This window comes from Rhinichthys klamathensis, unplaced genomic scaffold (assembly GCF_029890125.1).
Source record: "Rhinichthys klamathensis goyatoka isolate OS25496 unplaced genomic scaffold, OSU_Roscu_1.1 h1tg000486l_1, whole genome shotgun sequence".
Taxonomy (NCBI): Eukaryota; Metazoa; Chordata; class Actinopteri; order Cypriniformes; family Leuciscidae; genus Rhinichthys; species Rhinichthys klamathensis.
The window spans coordinates 775,001-796,354 of record NW_026606973.1 but is presented as its reverse complement, the minus strand read 5'-3'; the positions used below and the strand labels follow the sequence as shown (position 1 = coordinate 796,354).

The following is a 21,354-nucleotide window of genomic DNA, read 5'->3' as shown; positions in this document are numbered from 1 at the left end:
TGTATAGATAAAGATGTAGCAGTGTGTGATTTATTAAGCATAAATGTGCCGTTTGCAGCACCAGTGATCAGTTTTTGTTTAATATACTGTATGCAAACACACATTTATGAACACCTAAGATTGATTTCAGCTGTGTCTGTAAGAGTTAGTTTTACACTAAAGTGTGAATCTAGAGCACTGAAGGATGCTGGGAGGATATAGAGACAGCGAGTGTGTAAAATAGGCCAGAGAGAGTGTGTGTGTCGAGTCCTTTAGTTCTCCTCAACACACATTCACAGGGTCCAAAATGCCCGCCAACTGTGTTGTGAGGATAAATGTGCTCTGCTGAGTGTGTAACTGCGACTGAGTGCGTCTCCATATGTTGGTAACCATATGGTTATCATTTATTAGGAATATGGCTTTAATTCAACTGTAAGAACAACAATGACTGGCACTGATGTTAGTGAGCAATTCAAACTAAAGACACAATTTTATTTATAAAAGTAAAATTTTAAAATTAAGTTATTTATTAGCAAACGTTTATGTAGATGAAGCCAACTAGCATTAAAAAATACAGTAAAAAATGTGAAATATTATTTCAATGTAAATCAGCTGTTTTCTATGTGATTGTCTAGTAAAGTGTAATTTATTCCTGATCATTTTCAGCATCATTACTCCAGTCTTCAGGGTCACATGATCCTTCAGAAATCACTCTAATAGGATGATTTGATGCTCAAGAAACATTTAAGATTATTATCAGTGTTGGTAACAGTCGTGCTGCTCATATTTTTGTGGAAAGCGCCATGCATTTTATTTTCAGGATTCTTTGATGAATAGAGAGTTCAAAAGAACAGAAATAAAAGTATTAATTACCCCAATTTTTTTAACTGTAGTGTATGTGAAATTAATATTTCTCACAATAAGCAACAACACTTGCAGTTTGAGTGACACTGACTTGTGGTTTGTTACACATATGTGGTGAAAAAAGCGCTAAATAATCCAAAAATGTGCATTTAATAATGTATAATACAGTGTTTCTGGACAGCGCTGCTCGAACTCTTCAGTGAGGCGTCTTGATGTGGTGTGTTATTCTTCCTCTGGTGCAGGAGACGAATGAAATCGTGGCCATTAAGAAGTTCAAGGACAGTGAGGGTGAGTTTCGGGACTCGTGTCGAGCTCAGAATATCCTCCATCTTCAGCTCACGCATCATCATAACTCATGAATATTAATGAGCCTGCACTGATGACACGCCTGTATTCAAATAATAATCTCAACATGTATTGATCTGAAGAGCAAATGTGTAGAATAGCATGTGTTCTATAAACATTCTAATATATCACAATAATAAACAGGTTTAACTTAGTTATTATTAGAAATTAATATGCATAGAATGTTTAAAAATAATAATAAGTTGTGCATTAAAGTTACATAAACGCACGTCTTTATCTTTGTATTTGGTTCCAGTGTCACTTTCAGGGTTATTATCGTTAACTCAAACTAATTTAAAACATTTTTTTTCACTGAAATGAAGCTGTAATAAAATAAAATATAAATATTAGATGTGAAACTCAAACTAAGTGAAAATTAAAATGTTGCCTAATTCAAATAAGTTTAAGTTTAAGCACTTAACTTACAGTAAATAAAACAAAATAAATAAATGTTTATATATATATATATATATATATATATATATATATATATATATATGATATTAATATTAAAGAGGCAAAAATCCACTTAACATTTCTAAAAATTAAAATACAATGAATTTGAAACTGAAAATATATCAATAACTCTGTCCGTCCTTTCTTTCTTTCTTTCTTTCTTTCTTTCTTTCTTTCTTTCTTTCTTTCTTTCTTTCTTTCTTTCTTTCTTTCTTTCTTTCTTTCTTTCTTTCTTTCTTTCTTTCTTTCTTTCTTTCTTTCTTTCTTTCTTTCTTTCTTTCTCTTTCTTTCTTTCTTACCGGTTCTTTCCTTCTTTCTTTCTTCCTTCCTTCTTTCTTTCTTTCTTTCTTTCTTTCTTTCTTTCTTTCTTTCTTTCTTTCTTTCTTTCTTTCTTTCTTTCTTTCTTTCTTTCTTTCTTTCTTTCTTTCTTTCTTTCTTTCTTTCTTTCTTTCTTTCTTTCTTTCTTTCTTTCTTTCTTTCTTTCTCCTAAAAGTCACACTAAAATTAACAAGAAATTGAATATACAAAAATAAAAGCCCATTCAACTTGAATAGTATATAAATAATACTAAAATAACACTGGTTACTTTCAAGAGTAATGTTACTTTGCTTTACAACTGATAACAAGGAACAAATAAAATTATTATTATTATTATTATTTTTAAAGTAACAAATTACTTCTAGGTTCTGTTGTTCTGGTTCTACTTCAGTGTGAATGAACAGAAAACTAACGCATGCTAGAAGAAAAAAACAATCCAAGGAGGCACTCGAGTTATTAGTTTTTAGAAAAATTATTCTTTCATGGCTTATAAACGGGTGACAAGCAGCGTTGCGGGCAGTCAGCCTGTATCAGTGTGTGTTGATGGACTGTGTGTTCAGAGAATGAGGAGGTGAAGGAGACCACCATGCGTGAGCTGAAGATGCTCCGGACGCTGAAGCAGGAGAACATCGTGGAGCTGAAGGAGGCGTTCCGGCGGCGGGGCAAACTCTACCTGGTGTTCGAGTACGTGGAGAAGGTGAGACGACATCTTCAGCTCGAGCTCTTCTCATGCGGCTCTTAAAGAGACAGTTCACCCAAACATGAACATTAGCTCATGATTTACTCTCCCTCAAGTCATCCTCGGTGTATATGACATTCTTCTGTCAGATGAACACAATCTGTGTTATATTAAAAAATGTCCTAGGATGACTTGAGGGTGAGTGGGCTAATTTTCATTTTTGGGTGAACTATCCCTTTAAGATGTGTGTGTGTGTGTGTGTGTTGCAGAACATGCTGGAGCTGCTGGAGGACATGCCGAACGGAGCTGCGCCTGACAAGGTCCGGACGTACATCTACCAGCTGATCAAAGCCATTCACTGGTGCCATAAGAACGACATCGTACACAGAGGTGTGAGATCCCCTGCAGTAAAATCTATTATATTTAAAAAAAGAATTTTATAATATCATTTCATTTTATTCTTCATACACAGAGGTGTGAGACCCCCTGTAATAAAATTAATTATATTAATAATACATATTTAATTATATTATTTCATTTTATTTTTCTTTCACAGAGGTGTGAGACCACCTGTAATAATTTTTTTTTTAAATAAAAACATATATATATTTAAATAAAAAAAATAAAAAATCTATTATATTTTAATTATGTTATTTGATTTTAAACATCATGCACAGAGGTGCCAGACCACCTGTAATTAAATTAATTATATATATATTTTTTTTTTAATAAATAATACTTAAATTTATTCATCATCCACAGAGATACAAGACCCCCTGTAATTAAATTAATTATTTTTCATTTAAAAAATAAATTATCTTTTAATTATATTATTTAATTATAATCATCGTCAACACAGGTGAGAGACCATCTGTAATTAATTATATTTTAAGTAAAAAAAAAAAAATTCTATTATATTTTAATTGTGTTATTTCATTTTAATCATCATCCACAGAGGTGTTAGACCACCTGTTATAAAATATTTTTTTAATAAAAATAAATAAATATTTTAATAAAATAAAATAAATCTATTATATTTTAATTATATTATTTAATTGTAATCATCCTCCACAGAGGTGCCAGACCACCTGCAATACAATTAATTATATTTGAATAAAATAAAAGATAAAATCAATTATATTTTTATTGTATTATTTAATTTTAATCATCATTCATAGAGTTGCCAGGCAACCTGTGAAAAAAAAAAGTTTTAACAAAATATAAAAAAATATATATATATATATATATATTTTAATTGTGTTATTTAATTGTAATCATTATCCACAGTGGTGCAAGACCACCTGTAATAAAATCAATTATATTTTAATAAAAAAAAAAAATGAAGTAATCATCCTCCACAGAGGTGTCAGACCACCTGTAATAAAAAATAAAAAACAAACAAATTGTTTCATTATATTATTTAATTGTAATTATTGTCCACAAAATGCCCACCTGTAATAGAATATTCCACATGCTGACTGTATAGGTTTGTCTGTCGCGTCTCTAGATATCAAGCCGGAGAATCTCCTCATCAGCTCTGATGACGTGCTCAAACTGTGCGACTTCGGTGAGTGTCTGCAGTCATGTGATCGGGAAGCACCAATCAGTGTGTGTGATGTGTTGTGTGTCTGTGAGTGTGTGTGTGCGTGAGTGTGTGTGTGTGCGTGAGTGTGTGCGTGCGAGTGAGCGATCTAGTGAGTGAGTGTGTGTGTGTGTGAGAGAGTGTGTGTGAGTGAGTGAGTGTGTGTGTGAGTGTGAGAGTGAGTGTGAGAGTGAGTGTGAGAGTGAGTGTGAGTGTGTGTGTGTGTGTGAGAGTGAGAGTGAGTGTGAGTGTGAGTGTGAGTGTGAGAGTGAGTGTGAGAGTGAGTGTGAGAGTGAGTGAGTGTGAGAGTGAGAGTGAGAGTGAGAGTGAGAGTGAGTGTGAGAGTGAGTGTGAGAGTGTGAGAGTGAGTGTGAGAGTGAGTGTGAGAGTGAGTGTGAGAGTGAGAGTGAGTGTGAGAGTGAGAGTGAGAGTGAGTGTGTGTGTGAGAGTGAGAGTGAGTGTAAGTGTGTGAGTGTGAGTGTGTGAGTGTGAGTGTGAGTGTGAGTGTGAGTGTGAGTGTGAGTGTGAGTGTGTGTGAGTGTGAGTGTGAGAGTGAGAGTGAGTGTGTGAGTGTGAGTGAGTGTGAGTGTGTGAGTGTGAGTGTGAGAGTGTGTGTGAGTGTGAGTGTGAGTGTGAGTGTGAGTGTGAGTGTGTGAGTGTGAGTGTGTGAGTGTGAGTGTGAGTGTGAGAGTGAGTGTGAGAGTGAGTGTGAGTGTGAGTGTGAGAGTGAGTGTGAGAGTGAGTGTGAGAGTGAGAGTGAGTGTGAGTGTGAGTGTGAGTGTGAGTGTGTGAGTGTGTGAGTGTGAGTGTGAGAGTGAGTGTGAGTGTGAGTGTGAGTGTGAGTGTGTGAGTGTGAGTGTGAGTGTGTGAGTGTGTGAGTGTGAGTGTGAGTGTGAGTGTGAGAGTGAGTGTGAGTGTGAGTGTGAGAGTGAGAGTGAGAGTGAGTGTGTGTGAGAGTGAGTGTGAGTGTGAGAGTGAGTGTGAGTGTGAGTGTGTGTGTGTGAGTGTGAGTGTGAGTGTGTGTGTGAGAGTGTGTGTGTGTGAGTGTGAGTGTGAGTGTGTGTGTGAGAGTGAGTGTGAGTGTGAGAGTGAGTGTGAGTGTGAGTGTGAGTGTAAGTGTGTGAGTGTGAGTGTGAGTGTGAGTGTGAGTGTGTGAGAGTGAGTGTGAGTGTGAGTGTGTGAGTGTGAGTGTGAGTGTGAGTGTGAGTATGAGTGTGTGTGTGTGTGTGTGTGTGACTGAGCGAGACAACAGCAGGTCGTCTGTCTCTCACTCCAGACTCGCTGTGAGACGCTCAGGCTGTTCTCCATTCTGCACGTGTTCTCATTGTTTTATTGGGAAATGTACCCGAACACACACACACACATGCACATGTTCTTTGATATTTGATATTTCAATGCTTTTGAGCACAGTTGGTAAATCTGAGACACACACACGTGAGATTACTGGGGTGTTTGTGATGTGAATATGCTAATCAGGGTTTCCTCCAATCAGGCGCTCTCTGAGATCTTGTGTTTCTCCGGCAGGTTTTGCGCGGGATCTTTCTGAAGGAACCGATGCGAACTACACTGAGTATGTGGCGACCCGATGGTACCGCTCCCCAGAACTGCTGCTGGGGTGAGTGTGTGTGTATACACATACGTCCAACCTCACACACACACACACACACACACATGCACACATGCGCGCACACACATGCATAGACAGACACAGACACAGACACACACACACACACAGACGTGTTTTTGTGATGTATGAGGACATTCCATAGGCGTAATGACTTTTATACTGGACAAACTGTATATTCTATCCCCCTACACTGCCCCTATCCCTAAACCTGCCCATCACAGGAGACATGCTGCATTTTTACATTAAAAAAAACACATTGTTTTTTATGTTTTTTAAGCTATTTGAAATATGAGGACTCATGCAATGTCCTCATATATCACGTGTAAGTTGTAATACCAGTGTAATATGCATGTCATTATACACATTTGTGTCCTCATATATCACAAAAACAAAAGCACACAGAGCTTCAGGGGAAGTGAGTGTGTGTCCTGCGTCTGTCCTTCTTCAGGTCAAGTCATATTCATGAAATACAACATCCGTTATCAGAAGATGAAAGCGATATCTTTGTCGTAGTGTCCGTTCAGCGTTTGCGGGAGTTTCCCATGATGACTGGCGTCAGCGCTGTGCGATACGTTCAAGTTGATCTCTATAAATCAGAATCAGAAAGAGCTTTAATGCCATCTATGTTTAAACACATATAGAATCAGTGTTAGTCCATGAAGTGAAGGGGTACCTAGCACAGTGGTACGGTACTAAAGGGTGGAGCTAGACTCACTGCAGAACGGTGATTGGTTGACAGAGTATCGTCACTTGCGCGTGCTACAAGGGCATTAGAAGCGCCATTTTTTAATATACAGTTGAAAGTGCATCTATCCATCATAAAAGTGCCTCTGTCCATCATAAAAGTGCATCTATCCATCATAAAAGTGCATCTATCCATCATAAAAGTGCATCTATCCATCATAAAAGTGCATCTATCCATCATAAAAGTGCATCTATCCATCATAAAAGTGCATCTATCCATCATAAAAGTGTATCTGTCCATCATAAAAGTGCATCTATCCATCATAAAAGTGCATCTATCCATCATAAAAGTGTATCTATCCATCATAAAAGTGCATCTATCCATCATAATATAATATAATAATATAATAAATATAATACTACTGTTATTGTGTCACGAAATGTAGTTTTAAGAGTTTTTCAGGCGAAAATGTAGTTTTTTAAAGCTCAAATCTGTGGTTTATTTATAGATTTATGATAATTTGACTGAGATCCATTCCAAGCAATCACCGGACGATCGGCGCTCAAGTAACGTTACCCCGCCTGGAGCAGCCTTTCCTCGGCTAGTCGTTCTGATGTTTGCCGCTGACTCTGATGTCTCTGTAGTGGTTAAACATGAGATATAATTCGTCTTGTACAGAGCTAACAGGCGATCTTTGATCTCGTGAATCTATAATTCGTTCCCTGGCCAATAGTTTTCGCAGAAGGCTAAGTGAAGTTCCATATATTTGAGCGCTGATTTGTATATTTGACTGAATTGTTTGCTTTATGTTATTAAAGCTTTACTGTATAGCTTTTTGTACCTTTTACTTATACTTTTATAATGGCTATTATTGATAAAACTAAAAATTTTACAAAAAGAGATAGGGTTGAGTTTTGTCATTTTTTATTTTATTACAAGACCATCTGTAATGTTGTTTATTGCAACATTTGTACCAATGCACATATTGCCTGGAATATGTTTAATATTTTTACATTTAAACGAAAAGAGGCAGGGTTGTGTTTTATATTTAGTTTTGTTATAAATATAGGCTACATACATGCAGTGAATATAATCAATAGGATATGCGTTGCCTGAACCACATTTGTGTGCTTATAATGTTTAAAATGTATTTAAATGAAATCGAAAAGAAGCAGAGTGGTGTTTTTATAACATATTTCGTTTAATTGTTGCCTAAAATGTCCATACAGAGATAACCAGAGTAGCAGAGCGAGCTGAGTGGCGCTTTCAAGAACGCGCTGTTCCATTAGCAGAATTACTGGACTCGCGTCCTCGGGAGTCATTCTCCTGAGTCGGACTTTGCATAGGCTACTTGGTATTGAGAAACGCCTAATGCCGGCGCTTGTTTCTTGAACAAACATGCCGAGAAGCAAGAACAAGATCTGCAGTATGTCATCCATAGTTGTTTACTATGTCGCTTTCTTCTTCGCGCGAAAATGACGTCGATCGCTTCTTTCCGGCAAACACCACGCCTATCAAGTAAGGGTACTGTTGGCGGTGGAAACGCTAGCCGGATCATGGTTTACCGACCCGACCCGTACTGTACCGCACCGCTCAGTGGAAACGAGCCGCTTCCGGTCGACCACCATGGGACCTTATTTCGGAAAAATATTGTATGGTAGTCAATGGCGAGAGACAACGTTTGAATTGTGCCCTGAATTACACATATGATGTTTGTCAATTTAAAAGATACATTTTAAAGTCAAGAAAGTCACAGTTTGATGTAAAACTGTTGAGGTATAAGACTGTAAAAAAATACGTAATTACAAAGACTACAAACCCCAAAGGCGCACATTTTCTATCAATGAATAAAGCTAACTTTACTGAAGCTAACTTTACTGATGCTAACTTTACTGATGCTAACTTTACTGAAGCTAACTTTACTGAAGCTAACTTTACTGATGCTAACTTTACTGAAGCTAACTTTACTGAAGCTAACTTTACTGAAGCAAACTTTACTGAAGCTAACTTTACTGAAGCTAATTTTACTGAAGCTAACTTTACTGATGCTAACTTTACTGAAGCTAATTTTACTGAAGCTACTTTACTGAAGCTAACTTTACTGAAGCTAACTTTACTGAAGCTAACTTTACTGAAGCTAGCTTTACTGAAGCTAACTTTACTGAAGCTAGCTTTACTGAAGCTAACTTTACTGATGGTAACTTTACTGATGGTAACTTTACTGATGCTAACTTTACTGAAGCTAACTTTACTGAAGTTAACTTTACTGAAGCTAACTTTACTGAAGCTAGCTTTACTGAAGCTAACTTTACTGAAGCTAGCTTTACTGAAGCTAACTTTACTGATGCTAACTTTACTGAAGCTAACTTTACTGATGCTAACTTTACTGAAGCTAACTTTGCTGATGGTAACTTTACTGATGCTAACTTTACTGAAGCTAACTTTACTGAAGCTAACTTTACTGAAGCTAACTTTACTGTAGCTAACTTTACTGTAGCTAACTTTACTGTAGCTAAATTTACTGAAGCTAACTTTACTGAAGCTAACTTTACTGATGCTAACTTTACTGAAGCTAACTTTACTGAAGCTAACTTTACTGAAGCTAACTTTACTGATATTAACTTTACTGAAGCTAACTTTACTGAAGCTAACTTTACTGAAGCTAACTTTACTGAAGCTAACTTTACTGAAGCTAACTTTACTGAAGCTAACTTTACTGAAGCTAACTTTACAGAAGCTAACGTCTGTCATTGTTTCTATAGTCTTGCGTTATAATCGTAACGTGACGCCGTCATCGAGTGTTTTGTACCAGACTGCACACACACACGAGCAGCGGATCTCGCTCGTTGTTTCGCTTCCCGGGAGATGTAGTTCATTGAGCGAGTTTATGTTTTATGACAACCTGCGACTTTCTTGACTTTCATAATTATCTTTTAAATTGTGTACCATGTTTTTGTATCTTTTCTGTACGTCTTTAACGCTCTGCTCAACGGCCGGATTAACGCTGTTAACTGTCGTAGCAATCTTTGTCCAAATGAAACATTTCTTCTTGTTTCTACATTCTCCGCTAAATTTCCCCAGTAAAATGTCCTTGTAACTGTTATACTCCTCCAACACACACATATTTACAGTGTAATATTTACCACTCAGTGTAAACTGCACTGAGCGGTTGAATGCGCTTACTCCATCCGCCATGTTTTTTGTTTTGAAAAGTGTCTTATTTTACCCAGAATGCATTGCAGTGTAGTCCTACTTAAGATAGTCAGAGTCTTAAGTGCTTTGTGCAACGGTCTGATTTAGATGTCTATCTGAAGTCTGACTATCTACTATATCTAAGCCATAGTCAAAGTCTATCTGTGTGAAACCGGCCCCTGGCACTGCTGTGTGCGGATGAGCGGCCGGAGCGCGGTAAGGGTTTTCTGTTAGAACGGTGTCGTGTTAGCGGCCCATAAGGTAATAACTAATGATCTTCACAACGGAAGTGAATCAATCAAAACTAACTTTAGCTGGAAAATAACTTTATTCTAGAGCTGCTGTAAAGCCAAACAATCTCTGTTACTGTAATCTCCTGTTATCTCTGTAAAGCTGCTTTGAAACAGTCTATATTGTTAAAGCGCTGTATAAATGAAGATGACTTGACTATAACTAAGTTCCTAGAACTCCCCGGTGTGAAAGCCTCTAATAATATGGTGATAACATATCACATATCGTTGCAAAGGGGAAATTCGCACCCGCTGTAATTCTGTGACTCACTCTGTTTGTGTGTGTGTGTGTGTGTCAGGGCGCCGTACGGGAAGGCGGTGGACATGTGGTCGGTGGGGTGTATTCTGGGCGAGCTGAGTGACGGTCAGCCCTTGTTTCCGGGTGAGAGTGAGATTGACCAGCTCTTCACCATCCAGAAGGTCCTGGGACCCCTGCCGCCCGAACAGATGAAGCTCTTCTACAGCAACCCACGGTTCCACGGGCTACGGGTCAGTCTGTCTCACACACACACACACACACACGACTCTCTTAAAGGGATAGTTCGGCCAAAAATGATATTTAACACATGCATTACTCACCCTCAAGCCGTTCGAGATGCATATGTCAATCTTGTTTCAGACGAACACATTTTCAGTTATTTTAGAAAATGTCTTAGACCCTTCAGTGGATATAATGTGAAGCAATGGGGTCCACCTCCTTCAAGTCCCAAAATGTGCATACATCCTTCACAAAAGTAATCAATCCGGCTCCAGGGGGATAAACGAAGGCCTTCTGAGGGTAATCCGTGCGGTTTTGTCGTAAAAATATACATATTTAAAACTTTATAAATGAAAATATCTGACTTCCGGCAACGATCGACGCGCGTTCACGGGTGATGGAAGTCGGCGTACGAGGTAGGACGTAGCGTAGGAACCGTCGTGACGTAGAACGAACGCGCCCGCGCAGCCAGAGAGCAGAGCAAAACAACGTCTACGTCACGACGGTTCCTACGCTACGTCCTACCTCGTACGCCGACTTCCATCACCCGTGAACGCGCGTCGATCGTTGCCGGAAGTCAGATATTTTCATTTATAAAGTTTTAAATATGTATATTTTTACGACAAAACCGCACGGATTACCCTCAGAAGGCCTTCGTTTATCCCCCTGGAGCCGGATTGATTACTTTTGTGAAGGATGTATGCACATTTTGGGACTTGAAGGAGGTGGACCCCATTGCTTCACATTATATCCACTGAAGGGTCTAAGACATTTTCTAAAATAACTGAAAATGTGTTCGTCTGAAACAAGATTGACATATGCATCTCGAACGGCTTGAGGGTGAGTAATGCATGTGTTAAATATCATTTTTGGCCGAACTATCCCTTTAAAGGAGTAGTTCACTTTAAAATGAACATTAGCCCATGATTTACTCTCCCTCAAGTCATCCTAGGTGTATATGACATTCTTCTTTCAGACGAACACAATCAGAGTTATATAAAAAAATGTCCTCGCTCTTCCAAGCTTTATAATGGCAGTGAATGGCTGTTTCTGTTTTGAAGTCCATAAAAGTGCATCTATCCATCATAAAAGTGCATCTATCCATCATAAAATTGCATCTATCCATCATAAAAGTGCATCTATCCATCATAAAAAGTGTATCTATCCATTATTAAAGTGCATCTATCCATCATAAAAGTGCATCTATCCATCATAAAAGTGCATCTCTCCATCATAAAGTGTATCCATTATTAAAGTGCATCTGTCCATCATAAAAGTGCATCTGTCCATCATAAAAGTGCATCTATCCATCATAAAAGTGCATCTGTCCATTATTAAAGTGCATCTATCCATCATAAAAGTGCATCTATCCATCATAAAAGTGCATCTATCCATCATAAAAGTGCATCTATCCATTATTAAAGTGCATCTGTCCATCATAAAAGTGCATCTGTCCATCATAAAAGTGCATCTATCCATTATTAAAGTGCATCTGTCCATCATAAAAGTGCATCTGTCCATCATAAAAGTGCATCTGTCCATCATAAAAGTGCATCTGTCCATCATAAAAGTGCATCTGTCCATCATAAAAGTGCATCTATCCATTATAAAAGTGCATCTGTCCATCATAAAAGTGCATCTGTCCATCATAAAAGTGCATCTATCCATCATAAAAGTGCATCTGTCCATTATTAAAGTGCATCTATCCATCATAAAAGTGCATCTATCCATCATAAAAGTGCATCTATCCATCATAAAAGTGCATCTATCCATTATTAAAGTGCATCTGTCCATCATAAAAGTGCATCTGTCCATCATAAAAGTGCATCTATCCATTATTAAAGTGCATCTGTCCATCATAAAAGTGCATCTATCCATCATAAAAGTGCATCTGTCCATCATAAAAGTGCATCTGTCCATCATAAAAGTGCATCTGTCCATCATAAAAGTGCATCTGTCCATTATTAAAGTCCATCTATCCATGATAAAAGTGGATAGATGCAATTTTATGGACTTTTACAGAAACAGCCATGCACTGCCATTATAAAGCTTGGAAGAGCCAGGACATTTTTTAATATAACTCAGATTGTATTCGCCTGAAAGAACAATATCATACACCTAGGATGACTTGAGGGAGAGTAAATCATGGGTTAATTTTAAAGTGAACTACTTCTTTAACGCACAGTCCTGCTCTCACTGTGAGTGTTCAGCAGTGCACGTTATTTTATAAGACTCTCGTGTGTGTAGTTTCCCTCAGTGAGCCATCCACAGACACTGGAGAGACGATACCTCGGGATCATCAGTCCAGTCCTGCTCGACCTCATGAAGGTAAGAGGAGTGTGTTCAGTCACACACACACACACACACACAGTCCTGCTCGACCTCATGAAGGTAAGAGGAGTGTGTTCAGTCCCACACACACACACACACACAGTCCTGCTCGACCTCATGAAGGTAAGAGGAGTGTGTTCAGTCACACACACACACACACACACACTGTCTGTCTGTGTGTGTGTGTGTGTGAGAGAGTGTATGTGTCGGTGTCTGTATGTGTGTTTGTGTTTTTGTGTCTATATTTGTGTGTGTGTGTGTAAGTGAGCTAGTGAGCGAGTGAGTGAGTGAGTGAGTGAGAGTGAGTGTGTATAAGTGAGTGTGTGAGTGTTCATCACATGTGAATAAACAGAGAGAGAGAAATTAGTCACAGTTGTTCTGCTTCTAACCTTCACGTTCTAACCCTGTGTGAAACATTAAATCATCAGACTAATGACTAATGTTTTTGTGTTTGTCATCTGTCCCCCTCACACACATCCCGTGTCTTCTGTTCACCTGTGATGCAGGTTTGTCATTATCGTGTGTGTGTGTGTTTGACTAATGGCGCTTCATTCATCTCACACACTCGTTTACTGGGGTTTCCATTCGCTCGCACTTCATTTGTGTTTACCTGACGATTGGATCGTTGATAAAGCTTACACACCTCTTCACTGGTGTGTTTAGTGCCTGTTAGGGCATCAAGAGACACAGATACTCAACATGTTGTTGCGTGTGTGTTAGCGAATGAGTGTGACTCGCGTAGCTCCGTCGCTTCATTAGGTGAAAGTGACATTTCATCACTGCGATAATTGTGCGCTAATTATATTTTCATCACAGTGATTTGCTTGTTTCTGCTGATGAATCCTGTGCTGATAACCCTGATATTGTTGTCATTAAACTATCCTCCTGAAACCCTCAACACGGCGCTTGTTCTGTCATGTCGGTTTATTAAACGATGAGTCATGCGTACAACAAATATCTTCAACAAATGAGGTTTAGGACATGGTGGTAATAACGCTAGCGGTGTTCTTGTGTGATGGGCTTGTTGAAGCTTGTTTCCTCTGGAGGATATTAATAGATGTTTGTTGGGTGATATATGTACAAATACACATCTTTAAACTTGTTTTTAGAACCATTATGTTTTTGCATCTTGACATGGAATTGAAACAAATGTTTTTCTGATTACTATGATGTGATACATTTAATTGTATGTTGATTTAATTAAAATTATTCTTTTGCAATATTTTTATATACACTCACCTAAAGGATTATTAGGAACACTATACTAATACTGTGTTTGACCCCCTTTCGCCTTCAGAACTGCCTTAATTCTACGTGGCATTGATTCAACAAGGTGCTGAAAGCATTCTTTAGAAATGTTGGCCCATATTGATAGGATAGCATCTTGCAGTTGATGGAGATTTGTGGGATGCACATCCAGGGCACGAAGCTCCCGTTCCACCACATCCCAAAGATGCTCTATTGGGTTGAGATGTGGTGACTGTGGGGGCCATTTTAGTACAGTGAACTCATTGTCATGTTCAAGAAACCAATTTGAAATGATTCGAGCTTTGTGACATGGTGCATTATCCTGCTGGAAGTAGCCATCAGAGGATGGGTACATGGTGGCCATAAAGGGATGGACATGGTCAGAAACAATGCTCAGGTAGGCCGTGGCATTTAAACGATGCCCAATTGGCACTAAGGGGCCTAAAGTGTGCCAAGAAAACATCCCCCACACCATTACACCACCACCACCAGCCTGCACAGTGGTAACAAGGCATGATGGATCCATGTTCTCATTCTGTTTACGCCAAATTCTGACTCTACCATCTGAATGTCTCAACAGAAATCGAGACTCATCAGACCAGGCAACATTTTTCCAGTCTTCAACTGTCCAATTTTGGTGAGCTCTTGCAAATTGTAGCCTCTTTTTCCTATTTGTAGTGGAGATGAGTGGTACCCGGTGGGGTCTTCTGCTGTTGTAGCCCATCCGCCTCAAGGTTGTGCGTGTTGTGGCTTCACAAATGCTTTGCTGCATACCTCAGTTGTAACGAGTGGTTATTTCAGTCAAAGTTGCTCTTCTATCAGCTTGAATCAGTCGGCCCATTCTCCTCTGACCTCTAGCATCAACAAGGCATTTTCGCCCACAGGACTGCCACATACTGGATGTTTTTCCCTTTTCACACCATTCTTTGTAAACCCTAGAAATGGTTGTGCGTGTAAATCCCAGTAACTGAGCAGATTGTGAAATACTCAGACCGGCCCGTCTGGCACCAACAACCATGCCACGCTCAAAATTGTTCAAATCACCTTTCTTTCCCATTCTGACCTTCAGTTTGGAGTTCAGGAGATTGTCTTGACCAGGACCACACCCCTAAATGCATTGAAGCAACTGCCATGTGATTGGCTGATTAGATAATTGCATTAATGAGAAATTGAACAGGTGTTCCTAATAATCCTTTAGGTGAGTGTATAATGTACTGTATTAGAATAGTGAGAAAAACACTTGAGAATAATGACCTCAAAGAAAACAACTCAAAATAATATTTACTAAGAAAAATACCCAAATGCATAAATATCTTTATCTTAAATATATATATTTTTTTATCTTTGTGACCCTACATTTTATTACCGAAAAGCAAACAAATCTTTCTCATTAATAATGTAACAATATATATATTTTTGTAATTATTAATATTTTGAGTATTTTTATCTCATGTAGCAGTGGTTGTTCTGCCTTTAGTTAAATTTGTTAATTTCAATTTCAATTCACATTTATTTGTGTGGCGCTTTTCACATCGGTTCAAAGCAGCTTTAAGTAAATGCATGAGCCCACATTACAATTTAATTTAATTTATATTACAATGTAAGTGTATTTATATTACATTTTCATAATAATTCATAATAATTGTAATATATAAATGTTTGATTACATTCTACAATATAATACAAAAAAGTATAGTAAAATATTGCAAGTAAAAATGTTCCAATGCATTTTATTAATGAGAATAACTAGAATGTGCTTATGAAAATGTAAAAACAAAAAAACAAAAAAAAAAACTGAAATTTAGACAATCCCTGTGAAGTGTTTTGTTTGAGAGATCTACCATTGTGGCTTGATACTTTCAGAACCTGTTGTTTTTGTACCCGAACGAGCGCTATCTGACAGAACAGAGTCTGAACCATCACGCCTTCCAGACTCAGCGCCTGACGGAGCGTCCCAGCCCGCTCACACCCACACCCATCCGCTCCTCCAAGAGGAAGCCCCTTCTGGACAACAGCGCCCCCAGCAGGTCAGGAGGAGCAAGAGTGGAGCACTACATACTTCCTGACTGTGTATACAAGCTAATTATGTGGTTTAGCATGCAATATTTCAAAGAGTAGTATGCTAGATGTGTAATCCTATTTCCTATCCTACTTCACTTTTCATCTTGAAAATAGTTATTTTGCATTTTTAAACCATTTTTTGTGTAGCTTTTGGCTGCAAGATCAAATAACAAGTCTTATTTCATTTAGATTCGTCCTACTGCAAATCAAGGCCACATCAAATTAAATGGAAAGCCAATTTGAACGCATTGCATTATGGAATACAGAACATTACACAGTGTGCTCTGGTTGTAATCTGCACATTTCTGCTACGTTTAGTAGGTCATCCGGTATTCCACATTAACACAGTTATGTTCAGTTATGTTTTAGGTAAACAGCTGAGAGAGAAAACGCATGTGTAACAGTATATTGGATCCGTGCATTCGGTCTTAAAGTGACAGCAGCCTAATATACCTGCTACCAAATTATGAGATAATATTAAAAATATCTATATGGCAATTTTCCCCATGGTATCAATGTCATAATTGTGGCCAGTGAAAATTAAAACTTTGGAAAACCACTTGCCACAGTTGCTGGTGAGCAAAAAAGTTAATGTCAAGCCCTGATTGGGAGTAAATAAAACTAGGGGCAAAAATGGATTTGGGAATCTATTTTAATAGGCTAAGCAGGAAAAAAGCACTTTTCCTCAAACATTAGGTGTTCAATCCACTTGAGCCATCAATCTGATTATAAATTGATGCATGTAAGCTTAGCTAGTGTTGCTTACAATCACTCGTGTTTGCATTGTTTAATTTTTTTAATGGGTTTTTAGGGGTCACATTATCAAGAGTTCAAGTCACCATCGCTCAAACAGTCGTGACTGCTCCAGTCTGCCCCGTCATGGGCACGAAGACCTCCACCCTCCCAGCTCCGAGACGTTCCTGAACGGGTCGGTCCAGTCCGCCAACAGCCTGAGCCCAGTCATGCACCCTAAATCCTTCCAGCCGCTCAACCGCTCGGCGTCGTGTGGGAAAGACCTCCAGCATGCTAAAGAGGCCAAATCAAAATCGGGCGATTTTGACTTTGGCAAACCAGCAGACGGTCCCGGCGCCAAATACCTGAAATCGAACACGCCCCGTTCCCAGAACCGCCATTCCTTTGTGGAGGGCAAGACCGGCACGCTCACGGGCGACCGGGAGAAACAGAGCCGTCACGGATACGGTGAATCGAACGCGTCGTCATCCTCCGCCGGAAAGGGGTCGTCCTCATACTTGAGTTTGTCTAAGAGTCACGGAGTGCTTAGTGACGCCAAATCCGTGAGTAACCTCAGCGATATGCGACTACACCCGGACGACCCATCCGGATCGCCCCGCTACTTCCCCAGCAGCTGCTTGGATCTTAACATGAACCTGAACTTGGCGGCTCCGGGAAGCCCGTCAATGCAACACGGGGGACACAGTCCCGCTGTGGGACGTCGAAGCAAACTGGACCGGGACGGAAGCACGGTTGAGCCGTCCAGCCGGCGCTCCTCGTCACGGCAAAAGAGCGACGGGAACCCTGTGGATCCGCTCGACCCCGGAGCGGGACTGTCTCTATCGGCTCCACAGGAGTTCCCCTACGGCGTGGGCTACACCAGCCCGTTCTCCTCGCAGCAGCGCCCGCACAGGCACTCGATGTACGTGAGGAGGGAACGAGGGCGTCCCCATGGGGGTGAGGCGGGCGGATTGGTGGTGGGACAGGGGATGCCCAACAGGGCCAGTAGTTTACAGCTACTGACCCCTCAGCTACAGCACCGGACCCTACCGAGACACATGGGCAGCGCCGTGTCACGGGACGCAGGGTTAGACGACATTAGGGTCAGTCCATACCTCTTTTATTTCAAGGGATAGTTCACCCAAAATTAGAAATTAGCCCATGATTTACTCACTCTCAAGCCATCCTAGGTGTATATGACATTCTTCTTTCAGACAAATACAATTGGACTTATATTAAAAAAATGTCCTGGCTCTTCCAAGCTTTAAAATGGCAGTGAATGGCTGTTTCTGTTTTGAAGTCCATGAAAGTGCATCTATCCATCATAAAAGTGCATCTATCCATTATAATAGTGCATCTATCCATCATAAAAGTGCATCTATCCATCATAAAAGTGCATCTATCCATCATAAAAGTGCATCTATCCATCACAAAAGTGCATCTATCCATCATAAAAGTGCATCTATACATCATAAAAGTGCATCTATCCATCATAAAAATGCATCTATCCATCATAAAAGTGCATCTATCCATCATAAAAGTGCATCTATCCATTATAAAAGTGCATCTATCCATCATAAAAGTGCATCTGTCCATCATAAAAGTGCATCTATCCATCATAAAAGTGCATCTATCCATCATAAAAGTGCATCTATCCATTATAAAAGTGCATCTATCCATCATAAAAGTGCATCTGTGCATCATAAAAGTGCCTCTGTACATTATAAAAGTGCATCTATCCATCATAAAAGTGCATCTATCCATTATAAAAGTGCATCTATCCATCATAAAAGTGCATCTATCCATTATAAAAGTGCATCTATCCATCATAAAAGTGCATCTGTGCATCATAAAAGTGCATCTATTCATTATAAAAGTGCATCTATCCATGATAAAAGTGCATCTATCCATCATAAAAGTGCATCTATCAATCATAAAAGTGCATCTATCCATCATAAAAGTGCATCTATCCATTATAAAAGTGCATCTATCCATCATAAAAGTGCATCTATCCATCATAAAAGTGCATCTATCCATCATAAAAGTGCATCTATTCGTCATAAAAGTGCATCTATCAATCATAAAAGTGCATCTATCCATCATAAAAGTGCATCTATCCATCATAAAAGTGCATCTATCCATCATAAAAGTGCATCTATCCATTATAAAAGTGCATCTATCCATCATAAAAGTGCATCTATCCATCATAAAAGTGTGTCTATCCATCATAAAAGTGCATCTATCAATCATAAAAGTGCATCTATCCATCATAAAAGTGCATCTATCAATCATAAAAGTGCATCTATCAATCATAAAAGTGCATCTATCAATCATAAAAGTGCATCTATCCATTATAAAAGTGCATCTATCCATTATAAAAGTGCATCTATCAATCATAAAAGTGCATCTATCATCATAAAAGTGCATCTATCAATCATAAAAGTGCATCTATCCATTATAAAAGTGCATCTATCCATCATAAAAGTGCATCTGTACATCATAAAAGTGCATCTATCAATCATAAAAGTGCATCTATCCATCATAAAAGTGCATCTATCATTCATAAAAGTGCATCTATCCATGATAAAAGTGCATCTATCCATCATAAAAGTGCATCTATCCATGATAAAAGTGCATCTATCCATCATAAAAGTGCATCTATCCATCATAAAAGTGCATCAATCCATCATAAAAGTGCATCTATCAATCATAAAAGTGCATCTATCCATCATAAAAGTGCATCTATCCATGATAAAAGTGCATCTATCCATCATAAAAGTGCATCTCTCTATCCATCATAAAAGTGCATCTATCCATCATAAAAGTGCATCTATCCATCATAAAAGTGCATCTATCCATCATAAAAGTGCATCTGTCCATCATAAAAGTGCATCTGTCCATCATAAAAGTGCATCTATCCATCATAAAAGTGCATCTATCCATGATAAAAGTGCAACAATCCATCATAAAAGTGCATCTATCCATCATAAAAGTGCATCTATCAATCATAAAAGTGCATCTATCCATCATAAAAGTGCATCTATCAATCATAAAAGTGCATCTATCCATCATAAAAGTGCATCTATTCATTATAAAAGTGCATCTATCCATGATAAAAGTGCATCTATCCATCATAAAAGTGCATCTATCCATCATAAAAGTTCATCTATCCATTATAAAAGTGCATCTATCCATCATAAAAGTGCATCTATCCATTATAAAAGTTCATCTATCCATTATAAAAGTGCATCTATCAATCATAAAAGTTAATCTATCCATTATAAAAGTTCATCTATCCATTATAAAAGTGCATCTATCCATCATAAAAGTGCATCTATCCATTATAAAAGTGCATCTATCCATCATAAAAGTGCATCTATCCATCATAAAAGTGCATCTATCCATCATAAAAGTTTGTCTATCCATCATAAAAGTGCATCTATCAATCATAAAAGTGCATCTATCCATCATAAAAGTGCATCTATCAATCATAAAAGTGCATCTATCAATCATAAAAGTGCATCTATCCATTATAAAAGTCCATCTATCCATTATAAAAGTGCATCTATCAATCATAAAAGTGCATCTATCATCATAAAAGTGCATCTATCAATCATAAAAGTGCATCTATCCATTATAAAAGTGCATCTATCCATCATAAAAGTGCATCTGTACATCATAAAAGTGCATCTATCAATCATAAAAGTGCATCTATCCATCATAAAAGTGCATCTATCATTCATAAAAGTGCATCTATCCATGATAAAAGTGCATCTATCCATGATAAAAGTGCATCTATCATTCATAAAAGTGCATCTATCCATGATAAAAGTGCATCTATCCATCATAAAAGTGCATCTATCCATCATAAAAGTGCATCTATCCATCATAAAAGTGCATCTATCAATCATAAAAGTGCATCTATCCATCATAAAAGTGCATCTGTCCATCATAAAAGTGCATCTATTCATTATAAAAGTGCATCTATCCATGATAAAAGTGCATCTATCCATCATAAAAGTGCATCTATCCATCATAAAACTATGAAATCATAAACTACAACTAATATCTCGAATTACCGCCCAATTGCAATTCTTCCAACTGTTTCTAAGTTACTTGAAAAAACATTATATAATCAATTAATTAATCACCTTGAATACAATAACATGCTCAGTGATTGTCAGCATGGTTTTCGACCACTGCGGTCGACTATGTCGGCTTTGCTACTTTTTACTGAGCAGATACGGGCGTCTTTAAATAAAGGTCAGGTTACTGGAGTCATATACATAGACTTTCGAAAAGCCTTCGATACAGTCAATCATCAAATTTTGTTAAATAAACTTTTTTCTTTTCATTTGTCCTCCTCTGCAATAGATATGTTTAAATCATATTTAAGTGACAGATCTCAGACTGTAAGAATCGGCTCAGTAACATCACAGTCACGAGTGTGTTCTATGGGAGTTCCACAGGGCAGCATCTTAGGTCCT

General features: G+C 38.3%; 1 protein-coding gene across 3 annotated transcripts in view; it reads left to right on the top strand.

The window, feature by feature from the left end:
* Positions 1-1,048: 1,048 nt before the first annotated feature.
* The window catches only part of LOC130072359 (cyclin-dependent kinase-like 5), a 36,055-nt gene continuing 15,749 nt past the window's right edge, over positions 1,049-21,354 (top strand). For all 3 annotated transcript variants that reach the window (XM_056237432.1, XM_056237433.1, XM_056237431.1), the window contains exons 1-9: positions 1,049-1,131; positions 2,523-2,659; positions 2,911-3,031; positions 4,149-4,208; positions 5,748-5,838; positions 10,317-10,506; positions 12,743-12,823; positions 15,938-16,101; positions 16,947-17,970. In XM_056237432.1, coding sequence (XP_056093407.1) covers positions 1,056-1,131; positions 2,523-2,659; positions 2,911-3,031; positions 4,149-4,208; positions 5,748-5,838; positions 10,317-10,506; positions 12,743-12,823; positions 15,938-16,101; positions 16,947-17,970 — 1,944 coding nt within the window. In that variant the 5' untranslated portion in view covers positions 1,049-1,055. The remainder of the gene's footprint in view (positions 1,132-2,522; positions 2,660-2,910; positions 3,032-4,148; positions 4,209-5,747; positions 5,839-10,316; positions 10,507-12,742; positions 12,824-15,937; positions 16,102-16,946; positions 17,971-21,354) is intronic.